Source organism: Lichenostomus cassidix, chromosome 3 (assembly GCF_008360975.1).
Source record: "Lichenostomus cassidix isolate B80296 chromosome 3, HeHo_3.0, whole genome shotgun sequence".
In the NCBI taxonomy this organism is placed as follows: Eukaryota; Metazoa; Chordata; class Aves; order Passeriformes; family Meliphagidae; genus Lichenostomus; species Lichenostomus cassidix.
Genome location: NC_139483.1, coordinates 48864610 through 48889326, shown reverse-complemented (window position 1 = coordinate 48889326; position 24717 = coordinate 48864610). Strand labels below are relative to the sequence as shown.

At 42.3% G+C, this 24717-nt stretch overlaps 1 protein-coding gene across 1 annotated transcript in view; it reads right to left on the bottom strand.

The window, feature by feature from the left end:
* Positions 1 to 4141: 4141 nt before the first annotated feature.
* The window catches only part of LOC146439660 (uncharacterized), a 62234-nt gene continuing 41658 nt past the window's right edge, over positions 4142 to 24717 (bottom strand). The window contains exons 2-4 of the mRNA XM_085057397.1: positions 20361 to 20437; positions 18817 to 18894; positions 4142 to 4242 (exon numbers count right to left, since the gene is read on the bottom strand). Coding sequence (XP_084913523.1) covers positions 4165 to 4242; positions 18817 to 18894; positions 20361 to 20437 — 233 coding nt within the window. The 3' untranslated portion in view covers positions 4142 to 4164. The remainder of the gene's footprint in view (positions 4243 to 18816; positions 18895 to 20360; positions 20438 to 24717) is intronic.

Genomic DNA, 24717 nt, shown 5'->3' with positions numbered 1-24717 from the left:
CCTGCATCCTTCCCCTCGGAGCGGGGCAAGCGGGGTCGCCTTGGACGGCTTGGGGGGCTGCTTCTGCTGGGGCTGCTCCCCATCTGCGGCTGCCAACAGCTTGCCGAGCCTGCGACAGGGCTGGGCTGTAAATGGCAGCTGAGAGGAGAATGAAGTCACCCCTTCGTCCAGGAGCTGGCAGTCGGGCACTCGGACCCGCCGCCGTCCCCGGCAGTGCTGTCTCGCCCCGAAGCATCTCTGTTGCTCGGCCCCTTTGGTACTGGGGACGGAGTGCACCATGCCTCAGCGAAAGGGCTCTTTGGGAACATTTGATCCCCACTCAGCCACCCAGAGTCATTCCGGGCTCTGGTCCGCTCTCCCTGGGAGTGCCGGGGTATTTTCCAGCTGTGGAGCAAAGGCGGGGGAATGGTGCACAGGCCGCTTTGTGCTTTTCTGTAGAAAAGGGACAGAGCAGCCACATGACGCCAGACAGGCTTTTGAGTCACCAGAAAAGGGGTGACAAACGTTCTGTCCCCCTGGCTCCTCTCCAGCAGCAATGTACCCCAGGCGGTGCAAGTAAAATGCCAGGGACTCACCGTCCTGGTTTTACATCTGGGCCCGTGGAGAGAGGAAAAGGAAAAGAGCATCCAAAGAAATGTCATTTCCTTCTTCCTCCTTTTCGATGAGTAGGGAAACACTGAGCCTCTTGGAGACGCAATGCTGTGGGCGAGTAGGTGCACCTGGAGAGCAACTGCTCTCTGCCAGGGAGAAAACTTTAGTCTAAATAGAAATTCAAGTCTCTCTGTCTTGTCACTCACCTTGGGCTCCTGCACCAGTGTGGCAAGAGTGACTTCCCTTCCCTTCCCTTCCCTTCCCTTCCCTTCCCTTCCCTTCCCTTCCCTTCCCTTCCCAAAAACAACTGACCAAGCAACAGTGGAACAACTTCTGGAGAGAATTGCCCATGGGGAGAGAAGGGGGAACAGTGGGGTTTTCTTTGGGAGAGTTTCCCTTCACGAGCACACATGAGAAATAAATAGACCAGAAATTTTAAAAAGAGGGGAGGGGAAGGTGGGTGAGGGATAGAAATAGGAAAGCAGGAAAGATCTGATGGTGGCAGAGCCTGGCAGCATCAACCCTCTGGGCTCATCCCTGCCTCCTGATTGGGATGTGGGGATGGCAGGGACATGGCACAGCATGGCACAGCATGGTTTTCTATGGCACAGCACAATTTGACTAAGCCAGCTTCTGGGAAAGATGAGGAGAGCTTGGTGCTCTCAGGAAATTCCTTTCGTTTCCACCACAAAAATGAGTCATGTCTGTGTGCACATATATAAAATACGTGTATGTGTACACACACAAATATAAATATAAATATCAATATAAATATAAACATAAACATAAATATAAACATAAATATACATGTATCAGAGGTAGATAGACACTGTTCATTTTCCTTTGTGCATCCCCTTGCTGACTGCTGGGTCCTGGCACAGCTGTACTGTGGAGAAGGCAGATGCTGCTCCTTGTCTCAGTGGGAAGCAACATCCTCTCCCTTCCCAGTGCTTCCTAGTTCCCATGGTGGAGGACCCCGCTGTCTCCAAGAGTCTGCCACAAATTTGAAACCAAAACCCCAAGCACTGGTATTCAACTCTCTAAGTTTGGAGTTTCTCTTCTCCCCCACTCTCCCATCCCACCAGACCCCCCACCTGACAAGTCTAACCCAGACCATCCCCTCATGGGGCACCTCTTCTCCAGCTACAGACAGCCAGGGAAGAGGTGGGGGTAGGCTTGTGTTTTGATTAATATGGAAATAAAATGCAGAAATAGCAGCAGTACTTAGCTTCATTGCTTCAGTTTAGAGATTTATTGGCGAGGAGATAAACACCAGGCTGGGGGCCTCGCTCAGTAATTCACGGTCCCCATCAGTTATTACCAAACGAGCAAATCGTTTTTCTTTGAAGTCACACAGGGAAAAAATAAAAAAGAAATAGGGAAAATAAAAGAGTAATTTTTTAAAACAGGTTGCTACCCCTTGCCCCAGGTCTAGACCTCGGCTGCCTGCCCAGCTGCCCTGGTTGGGGCCCTACTCTCCAAGCAAAACTGATAAGGGGTTTGTTACACATGTGTGTCTCTTGAAATGCATGTGCCTTGCTCTGCCTCCCTTCAAGTTTCTTTTGTATTTTCCTACTTGTTCCTATCCAAATTTTTAAATTTTGTATTTTCTATTCTTTGAAGCCCCATTTTCCCTCCGGCAGAAGCTGGCAGGCATGGATTTGAACTGGAAAGTGCTGTCACAAGACATCATCATGCTGCTGCCAGGGAAAACAAAGGGGCAAGAGTGAGAGGGGGAGTATAATCCTTTACTAGATGCAGTAATATTGCTGGGGAAAACAGGCACTTTGGGGGCACACAAACCCTTACTCAGGTCTGAAACAGAAGCTAAGTTCTGAAACTAGCAGCTAAGTACAAGCTAAATACTAAAATGTTAGCAGAGTTTTTTCACCTATGTTTATGTGGTTGAATTGAGCCTTACCATCATAGAATTATAGAAAAATTTAAGTTGTGAAAGACCTTGAAGACCGTTGAGTCCAATCATAAATCTAACACTGTCACATCCACTACTAAACCACATCCCTAAGTTCCATCTTAATGTATTTTGAAAAGGGAAACAGAATAAGAACAAAACAGTAAAAAAAAAAAAAAATCGGTATATTGGAATCTCTGAGTAAAAAGCTGCACTTGAATCAAAGAGAAAAAAACAAAACAAAACCACCCCGACATTCACAGAAGAATCTTGCCCCAGTTGCTTAACCACTTTTTAAACAACGAAACTTAATAGTTCTTTAATTGTTGATAATTTTGTGTTCTCTGTTTTTACAAATAATCAGTTTCATTAAAATTATAAAAGCTTTTAGGGTCAAATTAATAAAACAAAAAAGAATTACCAATCTTACATCACATCAGGGAGCTGATACAGTTTTTGATGGAGCTGTATCCATATCTGTGCTCCTATCCAACAACTGCTCAGCATCCAAAAACTGCTGAGAGATGGAGACACTGAACTGAAGACACCAGAAGGGTGAATGAAAGTGCCTGTAGCCTGCCTACCCCAACAAATCTTCTTTCTCATGCTCTTCATTTCTCTATTCTGTAGTGGAAACAAACCCTTGATACTCCATTGAAGTAGGCACCTGCATAAGCACAGTGCAGCTGCAGAAAGTTTGGCTGATAGGCAAAACTCCTTTAAAATTAGTATCATCCATTGAACCTATGTGACAAAAATCTGTGCCTGGGCCCCCCAAATCTCTGAAGCTATTCTAGGTTCAGGATAGGGTTCTGTATAGCCTTAGTAAAAAAACTGTGGATCTATATTTTAATTCAATATATTTATGTTTGTTTGTTTTTTCTCAAAGTGTTGTAGCTATTGACATGAACATCTTGAAATTTGCCTGGCAGAACAGCACCAGGGGCTGCCAAATGAGCAAGGGAAGAACTACAAGAAATGCAGAAGTTTAGTGTTTAGGATGATTTGTGGAGACTCGAAACTCAGAACCAAATGGATCCCTTGAAAAACAAGAGATTTAGAGAGGGCCTGGTCCTGATGCCTTGTAAGCTAATAAAAGCAGGTAAGAGTCAATTTTTAAGACAGAGATAGCAGAGTCCCCACAAAACATGGGAGGAAAGGAACTGTGGTCTCTGAATGCATTTATCACCTCCAGAAAACCCTGTCCCATGTCAGGGATGCACATGACACACCTTAGTCACGTGCCAGTCACACCACCAGAGCAAATATTTTACAAATTATTCATGAAAGGAAGTTGATATTTGAGTTATAAAAAATGGATTCTGTCTTCGACAATAGTAAATTACGTTTCCGCATACATACTTCTTGTGGGCTTTCTTTTTGTGTGTGTGTGTGTGGTTTTTTCCTTTTTTATATATATATATTTCACTTTTATTTTAATTGTTTTCTATCTAGTGGCTCTGACTATCATGCATTGGATACTACTTTGCTGTGTTTCAGCTGTAAATTTTTAGGTGACTCTCTGAAAAATGAGATGTCATTTGTATTTTTTTAAAAGCAGAGAAATGTTTCACAACTAATAAAAACTTATTTTTGCAAAATCTGACTTTTGACCTGAAGGAGTTGCACAGCAAGGGAATTTTCACACAGCAAGTGAATTTTCAGGCACTAGGAAAAAGGCATCTTGAAACATTTACCGGGAGAGCTTCTATTCCCAGCTTCAGCACTCGGCTTTTCTCCTGTAAGTGACAGTGACAGAAATAAGTCACAACTGTGGTGATCATGGGTGGGATGATGGTTTTCTTGAGCACAATGAGAATTGAATTTGGACACCACTCCATGTAAGTGCTAATACTTACAGTGGGCTACAAATATATCACACACAGACCTGCCAAGGCTAGAAACCATGGAAGCCTTGCACATGCTCTAGTTTTCCATGCAAGGGCCCAGCTTATTACCAGCGTCTGAACACTTCTGAGTCTCATAAATTGGTAGAAGACTTAAACTGGAAGGGCCTGAAGGCTTTATTTCCATAGGAGGTGGATGCAGTGGTTTCCAGACCTCTGTCACTGAAGTCCCAACACATCCATGCTGTCTTTGCACATAGACTCAGGGAATGTCAGAGAGTGGTTAATGTGGGGCAGCCATTCAGTGCCTGTGGATGGTTCTAGCTGAGTCCCTGCTGCTCTGCACGACTGGTCTGCAGACTTCCTATGAGCCTGGCATGTGCTGCCTCAGTGTGTTTCTCTAAATGCCTGCGGTGACCATGGTCTCCTGAGGTGCCTGTAGCCCAGCCAGCCTTCAGGCACCATCAGGTCCAATGGGCTCCATGTGTTTTGGAGAGTGCTTCCTGAGCATGCTCCAGCCCCTCCCAGCCTTCTGGGCCACCTGCTCCTTGTGGCCTTGAGACCATACCTGTAAGCAGTACATGTACCCATCTTTTTTTTTCACTGAGTATCTTTGGGAGGTTTACTTGTGCTCAGTTTTGAAGCAGGATGAGGTATGCTCTGCAAAAGCACTTGAGCACAGTCCTTCCAAAGCTTCAGGATATTCCTTTCCATGGGTTTTTTTTCCCCCTAGATGCTCCAGTATGGTCCATTTTCCCTTCCCAGAGGTGTAGATGTACATCCCCACTACTTTATGTCTTCCATTACTTGTGCCAGGATACGAGCTTTTTCCTTTTTGACTTAAGTGCAGCTGTGGATGCCTGTCTCTCTCACATCAGCACTCTCTTGTGTCTGCTGGGTGCTCTAGGGTTTCCCATGTCTCAGGGTTCTATATGATGAACAAGACTTCCATTCCAAGCTAGAATCATGGACTGCATCTCTCTTAGTAAATTAACCAGTGCTACATAATGTTCTCAGGCACTGTAGCTCAATTATTTATAGAGTCAAATTGTTACAACAGTTCCTGGCACGTTTTGGCTCCAGGCAGCTAGCACTCTCCTGAACATTTCCCAGGCATGGTTTGGGGATAGCATAGGCCAAAGGCCAATCCCAGCAGGCAATTTGTGTTCAGCCACACTGCCTGGAAAGCAAGAATTTAATAATGTGGACACACGCCAGTCTGTGCCAGTTGGCTTCAGAGCTAGGTAATGGTCACGGCCATATTTTGTATAGATGTAGTCTCAGAGTCTTTTCCCCTTACAGCAAGCTTTTGCCCTTGTTCTCATCTCTTTCTCTCTGTCTTTCTCTCCCCATTACCAGGAGAATACATTTTCTTTGTGAAGTGAGATATTTATCAGAATTATTAACTGATCAAGGTCCCCAATATTTGATTTGTTTCCATTACCTTTTGGCTGTCTCTGCTTAGCTTTTCCCAGTTGTGCATGATTGATTTATTGAACTGTGAAACTGTAAAAAATGTCTATTTCTACTTTTGTGCCATATGCAAGAAATCCTTCTTCCCTTCTGGGTTTTACATCAACATGGGGCAAAAGATGCCCATGGCAGTGCAGGCGCACATTTCCCAGCCACTTTTTTAGTTCATAAATATGACATATAGACATAAAATAACCCTCAATATCAGAATTCTTCATATGTCCAGAGACAATCCTTCCTCACCTATCATCAAATCTCCACCGAGAAAAATGAATCCACTCCCAAATTTTAAGCAGCTGGGGAAAGCATAGGGCTTTTGCCTTCTGCTATGTAGGGATCATATACCTCATGGGAGAAGTGGTTCCAAACACAGGCTAAATGTGAAGCTTAGGGCTTTCCCCTGGGACTAGTCTCCTCTTCGTTCCACCTGCTGAGAATAGACAAGCTGCACTTAGTGCCCCATCCTTCACTTGTTTCAGCATATTTCAATTTATCAATGTAAAGCTATAATCCAAAGAGAAAACTTCACTTTTCTCTTTTATATTGTCTTTGCTAAAATGTTACAGTGGTTTTTTTTCTTCCATCTGATGCATTTCATCAGTTTGGCAGCACTCCATCCACGCTTTTGAGTCACAGCACTTTTTTACAATATCTTTGTGTCCAAGTTTTTTGCTCCAAATCCTGCCTACTGCCAAAGCCAGCACTAACTAAGTACCCTGAATCAGATCAGCACTGATTGCTTGTTCAATTCTCCCCATGTGGATTTTACCTGAGATGTCTGAGGTTAACTCTGTTCCTAGCAATGCAGCAGAAGGTCAGTTCTCTTGTAATGTAGTATCAGCATTTCAGTTCCTTCCCTCTTGGTCATGTTGGGACAGGCTCCTTTACCTGGCCTGTCCCCATGAAGACCCCAGCATGTCCCACATCTTGCAGGGCCCCACAGTCAGCAGGTGACCCTTTCTTTGACACTGTCAAGTTCAGTCGCTTGAACGTCTCCTGCTCATCTCCTCACCCGACCACCAGCTCCATCCATCTCTCTCCATGGGCAGCCCTCGTCCTCCAGCTGCAGCTTCTTCTATTCCAGCCCTCACTGCTGTGGCTGTCTCACCTTGCCATTGCATCTGCCTGACCATCTGTTGAATCATGTGCAGTATAAATAACAGCTAGTGACAAATAATAGCTACAGATACCCTCCTGTAATAGTCTGGTGGTCTCACTGGACAGGCGCCACTTCAGAGCATTTTCTAATTTTACTTTGCAAGTCACAATCATATAGTAATAATTAACAGGGCTGTAATGTTAAAGTAGTTTGGAGTCCTTGGGCTACCTTACATGTAATTTTCACATTTTCCCCACAAGTGTTTGTTATTATTCAATTCCCCTTGTTCACAACTGTGATACTCCTCTCACTGGAGAGATCACAGTGGGGCCTTATTCTGTGCTTCAACACGGCTTTGAATACACCGTGGGTAAGGGAAAATCAGCTTTTAAAACCAACCACATTTAAGAATTCACATCAGAAAAATGCAGAGAAGAAGTGAAACTAGTAGATTTCTCCACATTCCTTTCCACAGAGAAGCAGGTGCTTTAATCTAGATTATGGAGAAAGTGAAAACCTCCCTTAATGTGTCCAGTCAATAAGAGGTCTTTATCTCACTGAGATCTTTAACCTGCCCATAGACACAGACTTGGTCACTGGGTGTTGAGAACATGTTGTAGCTGATGTGGCAACTGATGTTTCATGGACAGCTTTGCCTAGAGTAGCCAAGTGGCAGCCTTGCAACAGGAATTTGTCCTCGATCTCACATCTTTCTGGCTGCATTTGAATGCCGAAAATGAATTGCTCTAAACATATCTCTGAAGCCAATCGATGGCACAGACACCTGCCAAAGTAATCTTTGAACAGTTGTGATGATCCTAATGGTGAGCATAGCTGAGTGGTGTTTGAAAAGCTTTGCTTTTTCACTCTCATTCTTGATTCAGTTTAGGGATGTTCACAAAACTACTACATTTGACAAAGTGCTTGTTTTATCCATCAGCTTCCTTGAACTAACAAGCTGACAACAGATTTTTGGTACAGATGGGATTGTTTGAGAAAAACAGGCCTAGGAAGCAGACTCACTTTTAAAGCAAAGTTATTTCAGTTTGTTGTGCTTATCTCTCAAGGCATGCAAGCTTCTCCGCAAGGGGAGCTGCTGGGGGCAGCTCAGGGGAAGGAGGAGAATAAGTTTCAGAGCTTTCCTGCTGTATGGGGGAAGCTTTCAGCTATTTTTTTTCTGAAGATGACCTGGCACTCGCTGGCTGAAGCTGCTCATTCCCTGCAGGTGTTTCCTAAACACCGTGCTTTATTCATGATCTCCCCATCCCCAGCTGCGGAACTTCCCACGAGGATGCTGTTTGCCCCTCCTCAGCTCAGCTCCCTCCTCTGGAGACCCTGCAGCCCAGCAGCTTTAGGGACCACAGTGACTGCCTATAGAGAGATGCTCGATCTACTGTACAACCAAAGCCTGGCCAGAGCTGCAAGTGAGTCTCCCAGGGGTCTGAACCCTCTGTACATCGGTGGAGAAGTTGGGGCAGCTGTGCAGCAGCCTGCAGTCAGCAGGATGGGGGTGTACAAGACACTTCTATTTGCAGTGCTGACATCAATTCACTCTTTGGCCTCTGACAGGGCTTTGCAGACACACACAGGTTTGGAAGTCATGACTGATTGGTTGCTCAGGTTATGTGCTCAACTGGAACTTGGAAAAGCACAGAAATTCTTGGTCTAGGCCAAAATCCTGGTAGCAGCAGTTCCACAATTAGGTGGTATTTATCCAAATATGCGAGGAAAACCACCCCTGAAGATGCTTATTCTTCCTTTCTTCCACACCCTCCCTAACACACACGTTGCACAAACAGTGAGTTTCCCCATTCCTCTTTTCCCTAAACGTTTAGGCCAGTTCCGTGCATTTCAGAATTACTATGGACATACTTGTCTTTTGTTGATAATTTTTTTTCATGAAAACCAAAACCAACTAGGTTGGGTTAAAACTGGTTAAATCCCTCAGGACGTCAGTAGTGTTTTAAAACATATGTGAATGGGAGGAACCATTTTTTGCATGTCCTAAAGAACATAGCTGACATATGGACCATTCAAAGGAAATTTTTTTCAGGCCATTGGCCATGCATGAATGGCCTGGCTGATACAGTGGGGACCCAAGATACGATGGGGATCTTCTCCCAGAAATTGGGCTTTCTAAGCAGCAAGAGCAGATCCTGTAGATGCTAACCATGCTACAAGCTCTCAGAATTACTAGCAGATCCAGGAGCCAGCTGAGGGGCAGGGATGGGCTGGAGCAGCACAGTTGCACAGAAGCAGGCTTTGGCTTGGAGGGGAACTGTGTGTCCCTCCTGAGCAAAGCCTGCTCCATGTGACCCCACTTTTGCTCCTCTCCATCATAAGTGTTCTCCTAGCTGTGTTCACTGGTGCTTGCTGCTTCAAACACTGCTTTACTCTGATTGGGTGCCATTACAGTGCCACAGGTAGATTTAGCACCTCAGTAATTTTTTCTACTAAATACTTCCAAGGCTACAGAGAAACACCTTGTAAATCTTTTTGCTTCCTCAGAAAAAAACCCCAAAACCCTAAACCACAAAACAAAACCAACAACAAACCACAAGGAAGTTCAGGGAAATAAACCCCTACACTGAATTTCTTGCTTTAAAAGTGCTTTACATACATCACCACCAACCAGCATGTAAATTTCAGTCAACTACTGGACTAGTCTTTTAAAGAAGTTGAAAAATGGCCCTGCGTCCTCAAAGGACACACCTGTTATCTGAAACAGTTTTTAACCAGCTTGTTAAGCAGCTTTGACAGATCAAAGACCCCGGACAATGGGCACAAACTTTAACAATAGTTTAGCCTTGAGCAAAAGCTTCTGTCAAAGCAAGGCTTGTGCCAGTAGTATTATGGCCTGCAATTGAAAATAAATTTTACTTGAATAAGTACCTCAGCCCGATCAGAGGCACTGCCGCCAGGGAGACAAAAGCAGTTGGGGATAAGTTATTGACTCCACTGACAGCATGAATGAAGTTCATTATGCCAGCCCACTCTTGGTAAATGTGTCAGGTTTTAAACTGAATTAGGTGGCAGGTGCATGGACCATTTTCCTGCCCCCCTTGAGACAGTAGAGGGCCAGTCATCACCTGATTCTACAGACAAATGTTTAGATTTGGTTTTCATATTGCACGGGCACAAGTGACAGCACATTTAAATCATAAATAAGGTTTCCTGAAAGCCCCTGTCTATCCCACTTTCTCCCTCTGTCCCCTGTAGCTGGCTGACCGTGCTCCCACCTCCTTGTCTGCTGGACCCTGGAGGTGAGTTTGCCTCCCCTTCACTGCCCCTGCTACAGCCTCCCTTCTGGTCCCTGTTCCTATCTGCCATGGGGACCTGCAGGATTTGGGCTTCCACAGGCCACCTCTGGGTCCAGTCCCCAGCCAGAGGGAAGTCCAAACCCTTCTGCTTCTGTTTGGGTGACACCACACAAGCTGCACATTTCCAGCTTCCACAGGGTCTGGAACAAGCCCTCCCATAGCTGATTTTATGTGATACATATACAAATATACATACATACATATATATACAATACATAGAATTTCTACAGTAAAACATCATTTAACCCTTGCAAGCCTCTGGTGATAAACATCACTATCATTGCAATTTCACAGAAGCACAGGCCAGATCAGAAAGAAGTGGTGTGAAACATATAGGTGTATCTATGTGTGTATATATACATGCAAAACCACATATGAAAATACAAAGGCATCTAGATGTGTACCAGTCTTTAAAAATTTTACCAGAATTCAAAAAAACTAAGGTGATAATCTGCCATAATAATTTGATATTCATCTGCTTTAAGACTGAACTGCAGTTTTAAGATGTATCTTTTACTTATTTTTGCATCTGCATATTTTGCTTGAAAATGTTTTGTTTTATAGTCTGCCAGGGCCTAGAAGGATAATGCAAGATCAGCTGAACTTCAGATACTTTGGATGTCAGTTCTCATTATTTAATCATGAGACATAGGACTATTAAGACTCTTAAAAATGAAAGCCTTGTTCTCTGACCATAGAGGGAAGAGTTGGCATATGCCTTTGGCTGCATGCCTTATTTATGTTAATGTGCAAGTAAGATTCCTTCCCCCTGTGAAGGAGCTGAACATCCCTTCTCCTGACACTTTTGGGATCTGCTGCCTGAGTTGGTTATTAAGGGAAGTCTTTCACTTTTCGACAGTGTTTTGGACACGTGGGTACTTCTTTTGCACTTGAGCCACTTAAATTATATTAATCTTTCAAGAATGTCTTTACAACTCTGAAAATGTCTTGTTTTGTTGTGCTTTGTTCTTTCCCCCACATCCTGAAGGTAAAGCCTTTGTGTTTGTCCACTTAACAGCCTCTGAATCCGACAACAGTCTCTGAAGTTTAATAAAATTTATTTATCTCCTTTCTCCAGGGATTTCAAAGGGCTGAACAAACACTACTTAGCTCTCCAACAATAACTTGAAGAAAAATGTAATTGCTGTTTCTCAAAGCTGAGAGCCAATTCCTAAAAGAAGGGATGAGGCTTGCCCGATGTCCCAAGCAAGTCGATGGCAGATTCACACTCCAGTGGGTGTATTAGCTGTCAGATAGTGCTTCACCCCCCAACACAACATTGCTAAAGATTCATTTGGCTCAGTTCACGGTTGTATTTAGTACACCTGTTAATACAGATATGTCAAACCCATTCTTTTTCTGGCTACAATACAAATAGATCCAGGAAGTCTCACCCATGGACCCCCAAAAAGAGAAAATGCTTCTTTCCCCCATACACAAATCTGGAAAAACAAAGTAGGCTTATTCTTTGGGGCTATCTAAAGACTGCTGTGTGTCAACACACAAAATCATTTCTCACAGTGGTATCACTTGCTGGATATGTTCCTTCCCTCCAACTAGAGCAGATGGTGTTTCATAGCTGGTCACAAATGGCTGTCAGCGAGCGTTTGTCTGCCTGCCAGTAACCTGTAGTTTGGGGACTCCCTCGGAGAGTGTACCAGCACTGACTCTGCTGATAGCAGCATCTGAGAAAATGATCCGTCCTTTCTTGTCAGGCACAAAATTAGCTATCTCATTTTCAAACTGTTGACAAGGGGGATATGAAAGAAATAAGGGCTGTGCTGGCTCAGATGATGTTTCTTCAGCTCTGGTTTGAGGCAGCAAGTGCTGGTTACAGAGCAGAAGCTGCCTTTACCACAGCAAATATTGACCTCTGCTGAAAGATGGGGATACAAGCACAGCCCTCTCCTGGTGTCAGGATTTTGCATGGCATTTCCAGCTTTCCCAAGCTCAGTTTAGACTTCTCTTGTCCAATGTTAGCAATGAGGAAGCAATGACCTTTGGTGACATTGCACTATAGCAGGAAAAAGTTTTCGACTGGCTAAAGGTCCCAGCGCACCAGCCAGGTTTGCTACTGCCTTCAAAAGCATGAGGAGAAGGCAGCCAGGCAGCCCAACACCCTCCGTGACTGCACCCTTATCCCAGCAGCAGAAATGGGAGACATGGGAGAAAGAGAAACAACAGTGATGGAGACCAAATACATCTGGTTTGGGAAAACAGTTTTGGAAAATTTGCAGCGACTTGTAGTGGCTGTCATTACCTTACTGATGCACACCCATATTTCAAGCACATGCAGCTACAACTCCAAGTGATTTATTTCAACAGAAGTCTTAAAGATGAGTCCATGGAGCAGAGCTGAAAGCCTTTCATGGCAGCTATCTCCACATCCTCCTGCCTGCAGAGCAATTTCTGTTTAAAATTCCAAGTGGTATCTGGGCTGGTAAAGTTGGCTGGCCTCGCCTGCCTTAGCCAGGGCAGGGGTCCCCTCCAGGTGCATCTGGCAGAGGGGATGTATGTTTCTCCTAACTGCATGGTGCTGCTGCCAAAGAGATCTGGTGACAGGGTACATTCCAGTGCTCCAGTTTTCACATATGTCAAGAATTTCATGTATCAGTCCTATGCAGAAAAAATTCCTGCACTGGTCACTAGAAAGCCAGATTGTATCGGCACCAGTTACTACAGACAGTGATTCTCCTGCTCTAGTTCTGACCTGCTAGAAGATTTTTAAAGAAAGTCCATTTTCAGAATTTCCCTTTCACGAAGAGTTTCTAATATTGTAGAATTCCTTGTCATCCTAAACGTGTCTATCTTCTGTAAGAAAAAGATAGATAAGACAAAAATTTAAGTCCTGCAAAAGAGAAATTATTACTGTTTTGGAAAACATCAGAATGATCCATCTGAAGTGAAATATTTTTAAAAAGCAGTATTGCTTTGCTTCAATTTTCATATTTTTTCTTTGAACTGACATTAAAAATAAAAAGTACTAAATTATTATTGAATAGTTGAAAGTGCAAATTTTTATTTCCAATGAGCATTTTGAGTTACTTCCTGGAATATTTATAAACAAAACTGAATTCACACATCAATGATGCACAACATCAACGGCAGCAACCAAACAGAACAAAAGGGACACCAAAATTCTGCTTAATAGGAATCATGCTTGAAATAACTATTCCAACAAAAGAGATCTTTTAAGACTATTGAAAGGAAAAGGAAAGCTGAAAATCAAGTCTCCAATCATGGTCCTGTTCCTTAAAGTCTATAACTATGAAGGAATTTTCCATTTTCCCTGAGTTTCAGCACTAAATTTTTGTTTTGATTTTTCATATATGAAAAGGTCTGTTTCTGTTTTCCTTTAGCTACAAAATTTTTTCAAGAAAAACAAAGAAAGAACTTAGACAGGCAAGGCTACCTGCAAAATGCAGTGAGACTAACTCAGGTGCTTGGTGAGGATTATGGAAGTATCTGTTTCATGACTGATTGGAATGAGTAAAAAAAGAGAATGATGACTAGACTAAGCTTGATCCTCAGTAGGGGCCTTGTGCCCTGGCTTGCATCCAGCAATGTGTTCAAGCATAAAGTCTGAGTAAAACAACACAAATATCTAAGTTAAGCACATGTATAAATATTCTCAACACATTTCAGTTGCAAAGAATTCTAGAATGTGGCTAAGAGCAGTTGTATATCTCCTTATAAAGGTAAATTTAAACCAGATCAGCTTACTCTACTATCTGCTAGGTCATTTAGTCCTGTGTTTTGTTTGCCCAGGTATGTTACTGTGTTTGTGCATGTATTGGACATATGAGTGTGATGTTCATATCCTTGACCACTTATAGAGAGACTGTGAATAACTTAATGACAAACAAGCCTAATATCTTCAGTTTCTTTTTTTTGGACCATGGTGAAGGGCCTTACACAACAAATTGAGTAGCCATTTCTCAGGCAGCCCTCTTTCAGGCAAAGATCCCAAAACATAAAATCCCTGTTAAAAATCCCTGAGAGTCCAGCCTCTTCCTAGCAGAGAGCATTCCCTTTTGGGAAAGTCCACAGGGGCAGAATTTGCTTTGTGGATATTTTCAGAACATACCATTAATGTTCTTTACTTTCCCTTTGGGAAGTACAAGTGTCTGAAAGGCTGAAGAATGCATATGGCCAGGTGAGTTTACATCTTCTCAAACCACCACTTTCTGCTTCAGTGTGAAAAACACTCATGCTTAAGGTAAAGTTCTTCCCTTGAGTCACTATCTTCACTCTTAAGCTACTTTGTTGACTTTGGCTAAGACCTCTGAGGTACAGAGATAACACAGCAGCCACTTCAAGGGTCAGCCTGTGATTTGTCAGACAAACATTTTTTCAACACAGAGGTCCAATTTAGTAAAAAAAAAAAAAATTGAGCCACTTGAGAGCAGTGTGGTCCATTGTGTGGCCCATCATTAATGTCATCTTCAACAGCCAGCTGACATGGTCAATAAAGTTGGTTCCTCTGGCCGAATGGAAGTTATGCACAGAGTTTTGGAAGTCACCAATTTGATTAAGAGAGATGGCCTGCACCAGGAAGACAACACGACTGTTGAGGCAGGCTGCAATGCTCTCATGCACTATGGGGAGCTCTGCTGCCACACACAGTGAATCATGTGCTAGTCCAGGACTCTGAAGGCAGGGATGGATTTGTGGGCTTACACGCATCAGGAAGTCCAGTAGTACAGCATCTGAGCATCTGGCTCATTTTGGGCACCTGAGCATTTGAGCATCTGCCTCAAGTTGGCAGTGGTGGATGTACAGGATGAACAAGCGTAAAGCCATTTCATGGATTTTGTTGGGACAAGAAGATGAGGAAACAACTGAAGTTAGTTGGGGAACGCTGTAGAGCATTTCTGAGTTTTCCTACTTCTTCATTAGCAAAATATTTAACACATAGTTTCTTAGCTTGCTAGTATCTACTTTGCTGTGACATGATCTTTTCCCTCTGCATTTCTCTCACTCCCTTTACTGGGTTTGTTACCTTTATTCAAACTGGAAAAAGTTTTCTTTTACATGCAAATTCCATTAGCTTTTTGATAAAGTTGTCAAGGAAAAATGCTGGTACTCTGCCATATGGAAGCATTTATTCACTACCAAGTATGTAAATTAGATTACATCCTCGATGGCAGCTGTATTAATTAGCATATATTGGGCTCATGCTACAACTGGACCCAAAGTTTCTTTTTTATTTTCCTTTTTTTTTTCCTTTTCCCCAGGCTACACTTTGGGCCTTCACAAACCCTGTTAACATGACCAGATCTGCCTCAAATCCCTGCAAGAGTCCCTCTGAGCATTAGAAATTCCTCACAGCATTTGCCCTCTGCCAGAGTTTTCCCTGCTGAAGATCCCGATGGGGCTGAGGAGATTAAGGAGAACCCCTTTGGGGAATGAGGAGATCTGCTTCGCAACATGGCTTTAAATGTTGACTGGACTTATTATGAGGCACACAAGCTCTGCAAGGGCCCTCAAGTCAATTAGGGGAACTTGCCAAGGCCTGTCAGACACTTGGTGGTCATCACTGGATCCTTCAGACTTTTGGCAAAGCTTCGGAGACAGCGACATGCCAGTGAAAGGCTCTGGCTGTGCTAAGTAACCACGACTGCATTCCCCCAGAGTTACCACTGTTTCTTAGAAATAGCAAAAGCAACTGAGCAACCCATGAATTTCCAAGCAAACCAGGTCTGATACTTCTTGCCCTTCCTAAAATTTGGCCCCAAACCCCTTAAAAGTCATCAAGTAGCCAAAGTATGCAATTTTCCTGTTTTGCCTCAGATTTGATGGAATAATTTGTATTGGTGCCTGCACCTTGAAGCGGACACATTGGGAAGCTTTGTGAAGCAATAATGGAATTTGAATTTTCAATATATTGAAAATCATTGAAGGGAAAATTTATACTCTAGAACATAGAATAGTGATAATTTACCTCTTCAAAATTCATTAGTTTCAATATAATGCATTTGCTTGCCAGAGCCTATTTCCAGGACAGCAGCTGAGGATCATGTTTCCACCAAAAAATGTAAGATTTTTTTCTCAACAAGACAAAATAAACTTAGAAGAGCCCAAAGTATGTGGTTGACAGCAGCACCAGATCTGCTAAAGAATGGCATTTGGCAGAGGAGACATGAACCACAAATGCCAATTTCTTGTCATTTTTAGTCATGACACTAGTTACAAAAATGAGGATGTTAATGTTATTATTGCAGCTATATTCTAACCAGCTTACACATGTTCAGCCAAGTTTGGCCTTCTATGCAGTAAACAAAAGTGATAATGTTAAGCTTAAGGAACATGTCCCATTATGTGCAGATGTTTTACCCTCTGTTTTCATCAGTTCAGTTATAGAATGCTAGTTAATGGTGCTCTGAGATTTAAATTTGACGTCTTCCTTCACTGCAACCTCATGTGTATGTTCAGATTCATAATGTAATTGAACAGATAACATCCTGTCCACAGATTTATTGCACCTTGCCCTGCTTTCATCTGTACAGCTGAAAGCAGAAGTCGAACAGGAACCTGAAGGAAGTTTAGGAAATCATCAGCCTCCTTCTGCAAGTATTTTTATGGGAAAGACTCCTGGAGGCAAATCATCCTCAGCAAACACAGTGCACCACATCAGATTTTAAGAGAAGTGAGAAAGAAAAGTAGTACTCTCCTTTAAAATGTCTAGCCAGACAGTATGACTTGGAGTAGGATTTGATATAAGTGCTTTTCAGAACTGCTGTTTTGCAGTAATTTTCTGAATAGAGTCATTATTGTTATCCAAGTATTTGACCAGCATAAACCAAGTTCTTACACGTTCAATTAATTTTGAAGCAAACATATGTTTCGGTGAGTTGCTTAAACACAACTCAAAATAACCCTATAGTAAAGCCCAATATTGATATTCATCTTCATTAGGACGAGGTGTGACTTGATGTGACAATGAGTTAGGAGGCTCCAAGCAAGAGATGCACTCTCCTTGATGCATTGATTCTCCCACCGTATTTCTACGATGTCGATGCCAAAGATTTGTGGACCATGATTCAGGCTCCTAAGTATGACTCTATAATTGCTGTCACTATTGAATAATGATGGGGAAAATTATTCTTATGCTACTGTTAATCCTTCAGGAAACTGGAAGTCTTGCATCACATGCATGCAAAGATGTATGCACAGGGCAGGCCATAGTTAAGAGAATCAAACATCTGTTTTCTTCATTCCTCTTAATCCATTTTAATCGATCTAAAACTTCTTACTTTTCAAACTTAATTCTCCACCACTATAAGAACATGCATCTTCTTTCCTTCTGTGAAAATACTTCTGGTGCTTCCTCCTTGGTGCCCAGATTCCTTGAACTCTCCAGTCCAGTCACTCTTTCCTAACTAGCTGTAATTCTTGAGCTGACTGGTACAACTGGGAGTGAAACTATACTCTCTCATACTCAGTGCCAGTGTTAATTAAAGCTCTGTCTATGCTGAGTGACTCATTAGATTGAGTATGGCAATGCCAATGAGCATAAGTATTGACACTGACATCACAGAACAGAAATTTATAATTGGAGAAATTCTAACAGAATCCTAGCAGAAATAGTTACTTCCTCAATTTATTGTTGTAGATCCTAGGAACTAATTGATTTAAATATTAATTAGAAGATTAACTATTACTCCTTCACTATGTAATTTCTTCAGCTTCCTGCCTTTGGGCCTGTTTATGCACACAGCTAAATACTTGTGCATTATAACTGTAGTTCAGGACAGTATTTTTGCCTGCATTTAAATTCAAACATACACTTAAATAGTTTTCCAAATATGGATGCTTTCTCAATTTGTTATTTAATTTACATTTCATGCCATTTTTTCTCTTCAGTTATTACTCAAAACCTGGTTTGGTTTTTTTTTTTAAGTGCTGCAGAAATAGGAATAACAATGCCAAAGTATTTTATGAGCCTTTTTTCTTCCCAAATTAAAAAAAAAGTCTCATTTTATTAGCACCAAAAGCCAGATGCTCTTTGCCGGTTTCAAGTCCCCTAAGTTGTATCTGTTCACTGAAGTTTAATGCAGGGAAGAGCAGTCAAGTAATCCATAAGTTTTAATCTTGGCGTTAAATTTTTGCATTAACCATAGAACAGTTTGCTCTCTTGAAAATAACAATTTGAACAGTAAAGGGAAAGATTTGTTGCAAAGCATTTTGAGGAGTTTTTCAGCTATAAACCACTCTCCCAGAGTCAGCAGGGGATTAGTAAAATAAACTTCTTTGAATTATACTAATGAAACTCAGAGAAATATAGTGGTACATGGCTTCTCCAATCTACACTATTCTACAGAGATTTTCATATTGCAATCTAGCATTTGAAATTGTTTTCTAATGCCAATATCAGTACATGAAGCCTAGGGTGTTCTGGGCAGCCTAACAGCTACAATGTTTGTCTACCTGTATTCTAACAGTCTTTACCTCAGGGCAGAAGACAGATCAGAGTTTGCAAAGGTCTTTTCCATACACTGTCATGAGAAAACCTGATCCAAAGAAGGGTGGCACTGATTGTTGAGTAAATCACCTCACTTTTTTTGCTCTCACCAGGTATGCAATAATACCACAGACAAAGGAATCCGGGGATAGCTGACCTACTGAAATCCAAGTTGCATGCCACTCTTCCTGTAAAACAGAGAAAGGGAAAATTGCAATTCTGAAAAACATTAGGAGTCAAACTCTTCCGCACTGACATACACCAAAAACACATGGAGGGTGAGGCAGGGTTTGTATGTTGATTAATTGCAAAAATTGATTTTTGTTCAGGTAAAATTTATCACTGCAAAATTACGAAAGCTTTATTTTCATCAGAAGTGTGACCAGTGGCAAGACTTAGACTAATATCTTCAAAGAAAATTTTTAACAGAAGCCAGCATAACAAGATCTCAAATTTAGAATGTTTAAAAATTTTGCTGGAAATATTTTCCATGGCACTCATGCTAATATGCATGCAAGTGTATATATGTGTGTAGTCAGGCATGTGCATGGGAATGCACTCAGTTTCCTTGCAGATGGTCATCAAATTTTGTGGTGAAATAACCCATCCATTGAAGGTGAGGCAATATTTCTTCATTCCCAGCCATTGTCTGGTCTCTGCACAGTTCTGTTTGCTTCTCCCCAGCTTTGCAGTCATGTTTTGAGCAAAACCACAAAAGTGGCTTTGGGTGCATCTTTTTGGTCCATGTCTTTTCAGGAGAATCTTTCTGCCTCTTAAAATGTCTTGTGTTGTCTCAAAGGTGCAGTTAGTTGGACCTTGCACACTTGCAGAAGGATCATCTTTGAACATAAGTGGCTCCTTTTCTCTCTTAAACAATGCTGAACTGGGTAGGTCCTCCTGGTTAAAGTCCATCCCCCATTATTATGGATTATTTCACTGTGTAAGCGGAACACTCATGTTGCCTCCTGTCAAAATCAGAGACCTGATGAAGAGTTGAGCAGGGTGCACTGCATGCATCTGTGGGGAGTGGGAAAGGGTGTGCCAGTGCAGGATGCATATCACACGTCACTGGAGTCAGCTGGCTGCAGCTGAAAACCTTCTGAGATTAAAAAAGTCATTGCAGAGGTTCTCAGGAAGCAGCAAGTACAATATTGGCTTTTTCTCTTTCCCCTTAAAGGTAGAAGCCCTCAGCTCCAGGGAGACAGTATTGGTTTCATGGGCTGGGAAGAATCTTCCCCAGCAAAGATTTTGGTGAGCAGTGTGTGTGTGGGTAGAGCATGCCGTGGGAGACAACCGCGGGCTGATATGAGAGATGATATCAGAGATTAGTTAACCGTATGGGCTGAGTCCCTGGGGAGGTGTGTGAAATGAATCAGATTAAACAAAATTGATAATGTGAATACTTAATCAAACAGACAAAGGTAGTCTGCACAGCTAATTAGGGGCAAATAGAGCGTCCCTCTTGTACCTCATTTAACTGACAAATTGTGCAGACAGTTTTAATGGGAGTCTGTTTAGCAAAGAGAAGGCTGTACAGTTGACAGCTTGGCAAAATGTGGTTTCTGTAACACCACATGATGCTTATGGAAATTAGCCTGGTGCAGCTGAGCTCAGAGTAGGTAAGAGCTGCCCAAACTCCAGTAAAATGGTAAACCAAACCTTTTGTAGGCCTCTGTTCCTGACTTCTTAAAGGGACCCTGATGCTTTTCTGCAAGCTGGCAAGGAACATTTCTGAAAAAGCAAAAAGGATCATTAGCAATACCAGAAAGGACCACTTCTGTAACCAAGAAGGCAGACAAAAAATTCAAACTATATCACCTTAGCTTATTGCAGTTTTATGTTTGGTCCTCTGTAACAACAAAGTTACTTTCTTAGCTTCTCAGGAGTTATGTAAACATGAATTACTGTCAATATTTTGCTGATGAAATGACTGTGCAAAGCAGTTGGCTGAGTCTTGCAATATAGGCCAAGTCCAGGGCCAGGCTGAGGGCTGAGCAGTCAGATAAACCTGAGACCACAGCCTGTCTTCTGAGACAGGAGGGTCTCTGCTACACTGTGGAGTGACTTTCCTAGCAAATACAGGTCTCCAGCTTCTTATGCCCTGAGTAACGCAAATGCAAAACTTTTATACATTTTCTGATAACTCCTTCCACTGCATCCTTCTTCAATCCTTCTCCAAACCAGCAATATCTCTTCACTTTTTATCTATCTATCATCTATCTATCTATCTATCTATCTATCTATCTATCTATCTATCTATCATCTATCTATCTATCTATCTATCTATCTATCTATCTATCTATCTATCTAATGTTCCCGAGGTTCACATACTTAGCCCTCTTCCATAGGAAGATGAAAATGTTTGGGTATATTGTAAAATCTGATGAGAGACTTTATAAAAATTAATTAGAGACCAAACCCTTCATCAAAGTGAGACAAGTGGCCAACCCTTGTTAGTTCCCTAAGGCCTTCAACAGATCTTTCATGAGCAGCTGTTGTTGCACTGAAATAAGAAAGAAAAGTGCTCTGCTTGTAAAGGGAGCATAGCTAAATATGCCTTAAATTTATGACACTATATTCAGACTTCTTCTATAGTTTTGTATCTGCATCTGCAGATCTGCTTTCTAACCTACATAGAATTTCTAGCATGACAAATGCGAGACACAGGAGTTTTAACAAGGGATTTTGAGCACATCCTTTTGTGTTGTTTCTGCTCAAGACTGCTCTGTCTCACAATAAGTGTCAGGAGGAAGGGGAAGAGACCTGCTATCCATGCAAGACCAGCTCATAGAAGTTTTGCTGGGAGTCATTATTTGGAATGTGGCACCCTCTGTGGTTAAGCCTCTCTTTTAGTTTCACCAGTGTCTGAACATCACAAGAATTTGGTGTACACTTGTGATGCACAGAGCTGTGTACATCCATGGGTGTGCACATATGTGCTGTGCTCATTCAGACAAGCTAGACATTTTGACCACAAAATCAAGGTATTGTAATGTTTAGAGAGAGAGAAATCTGAGGTTGTACTTTGAACAGTGACTCCCCTCTTGATGTTGGCCATTTCACTTAACTCTTCTGTACCTCAGTTTCTACACCTACAAAACAGGACTATCCTCGCTGCCTCAGAGCACTATTAGAACAAAACGCCATGTTTGCCAGGACCATTGGTGGCAGAGCACAGGATCGGGCATAGTTCAAATCCTTAGTTGATGAGAACTGACTAGCACAGCCCAAATCATGGGTTGAAAGTGTCCAGGAAGATAGCACAAATCTTAGGGAAAATTCAGCAAAATCATTAGCTTCCTTTCCTTCCAATTAAGTGATGCTTGTCACCTCAGCACTGCAAGGACTTCAGCAGAAGAAACATGGAGTGCTGCCATCTCCACAAAAGTCTGGAGTGTTGTCTCATTTGACATCTGACTTATACTTAAACATCATCCACTGTTGAAAGGCATGAGTTTATGATGGAACATAAAGATGGTAAACACATGCTCAGAACTGAACATTTCAGGAGTGAAGTGTATTATATGTGTAATAAAGCTGCAAACATGAGGCACTGCCTGGAGCTAATGATTTTGCTGAATTCACTTCTGGAACTCACCTTGTAAAGCTCTGCTCTTGCAAGAAAATTCCTTAATACAGAAATTATAGAAAAACTAAATAAAAAGTAGGAAAGAATAGCAATTATTTAATCAAACAAATATTACATACCGGTTAAAAAAGCTTAAAATTTGATCCTTGTATGGTTGTTAGTTATTTAGGCCTGTTTGCATTAGGTTTTTCCTTTTGTATCTTTTCAAGGAACTTTCATAACATGTAAAGCCACCAGATTAATTTATTGAATAGTTTCACGTATTTAGGCAGAAGTCTGTGTAAACCAGCAATTCCCATTCTCATCCCTAGTGATTTACTCATTTTAGTCTACCTCCACTAATGTGGAATGTGTGTAATGGAAATTTCCCACAGTACAATACAAGTGTTTTAGTTTGGCAGGTAGCATTTGGAAAACAAAAGAAAGAAGGAAAGAAGGGAAGGATAAATGATGGAATGAACAAGCAAAGGAACAAAAGAGAAAGGAATAGAAAAAATTATGGGGAAGCTTCTGTCTGAAGGCCCCAATTCCCACTTCTACACCTCTGAGAAGCAGACTTTCTGTCAGGTGGACACAATCCAGCTATTACAATGGCTGAAAAAGCCTTTGGGAAGTAGGAGGATTTCTTTTTTTAACCTCTTCTCAAACTTGTTAAAGACCGTGTAAATCCCACCAGCTCCCTCATGAAACGCTTGCCTGAGCAAAAGTTCTTCCAGCACATTTTTTGAGTCTCACATAATTGAAATAGGAGGGGGTTTGAGCCTGATTCAATAGAGCAGTTTGAGTTAATTGATAAACCTTCCCTTTTTATTATCAGTGCTACCCTTCTGTCTAAAAGACAGGGAGATTTCCTTATGGGATTAGAGCAAATATTGGAAATTGCAGTGGCAAATTAGCAAGGGCCACAAACCAGAAGTGACAGCTCAAGGAGGCTGGTAGAGGGAGTGGAGCAATCCCTTACCAGTAGCAATTGGCCAGACTTATCATATGGACTAATCACAACAGAGCTGGTGAAATAATGGGCACCAGATGTTAGCGCTTTGTAGACGTTGGCTCTCTGGAGACCAGCTCCACCAAGCGAGCTCCCCAGGAGCAGGAGCATGGCTCTCTCATCTATTAATAGGACAGGGGGCTGCTGGTCAGTGCCTATTCCACATATCTAACTGGTGATGCTAAAGTTCTTTTCCTCAGCTTAAGGAATATTTGCATTCATGAAGAGGGTTTCTGCAACTTGTATGCCTTAGATTCCTGGCACTTCATTTTGTTAAGACATGAACGAGTGAGTGAAAACTAGTCATGCAATGGATCAAATCACTGGTGGTTGTCTCCACAGAGATCTTTAATAGGGATGCTACTCTGCAAAGTACTGAAAATTTCTCTGCAGAATTTTACAGCTGCAAACGTTTTACTGGCACAGTAGGTAGGAGGGACTGGGGTGGGAAAGTTTTCCCCCAGCAGCTTTGCAGACAAAGTCTTAAACTGCTCTCTAGAGTCCAGGAGCTGCAGAGAGGAGAAATCCAGAGAAGGAGCAAAACAGACTCTTCTCTTGCTCTTATGTTTTGTGCTCCCAGACCAGGTCTGGCCATGATCTAGCCTTCTAGATTATCTTATGCCTCTCTAATTGTTTATACTAAGCTTCCTTGAAAAGACAGGGATTTGCAGCTAAGCCTCTGCTAAGAGCACTGCGACCAGCACTGCTGCCAGCTGTATCACTCTGTGCTGTGCCATGGCTCAGAGGGACAATGTGGCTGTGGATTAGGTTTTGTGCAGGAATCAAACCTGGCTAGATAATCAGTCTGGTGGGTGGGCAAAGAGGGTCAGGGACCTTGCCTAAAATAAGTCAGAAGTAGAATAGGAGACAGTCACAGAGCTAAATATAACTGCTACTTAAAATAAGACAAATATATCTGTGAGCCATGTTTGCTCTTAGGTTTGTTCTAAGGGAGTCATATGTGCAGAGTGGGCCCCATCACTGCCAGTGTTGGCCACAGAGCACAGGGCTCCTCCTGCCCTGTCTTCAGCACTGCCAAACCAGGTCTGCTCTTTCTCCTTTCTGATGCTGACTGATGTGGTTTCAGTTTCAGACAGATGGGAGCTGTCTCTCCTATCTGATCTGTTCGTCTCCCAGAACAGGACTTGGGCTTTTCCGTGGGCAAAGACCCATCTCTGCAGAGGGGCTGTAACATGAATGGCTCTGAAGATATTGAGCAAATATCAATCTTCTTCAGTCTTACAGATCCTGACCACTGTGTCCAAAGGCAGAGGTGCAGGCAGTCCTGTCTCTGTTTACCTATGTCCTCCTCAGCTGAGGATAAAGAAGCTTTGATGAGGAAGATCTACAATGATAACTCATACACTCATCAATTGTATAATACTGACAGAACTATAGGAATAATCTTAAGTATTTTTAAAAGAAATATAT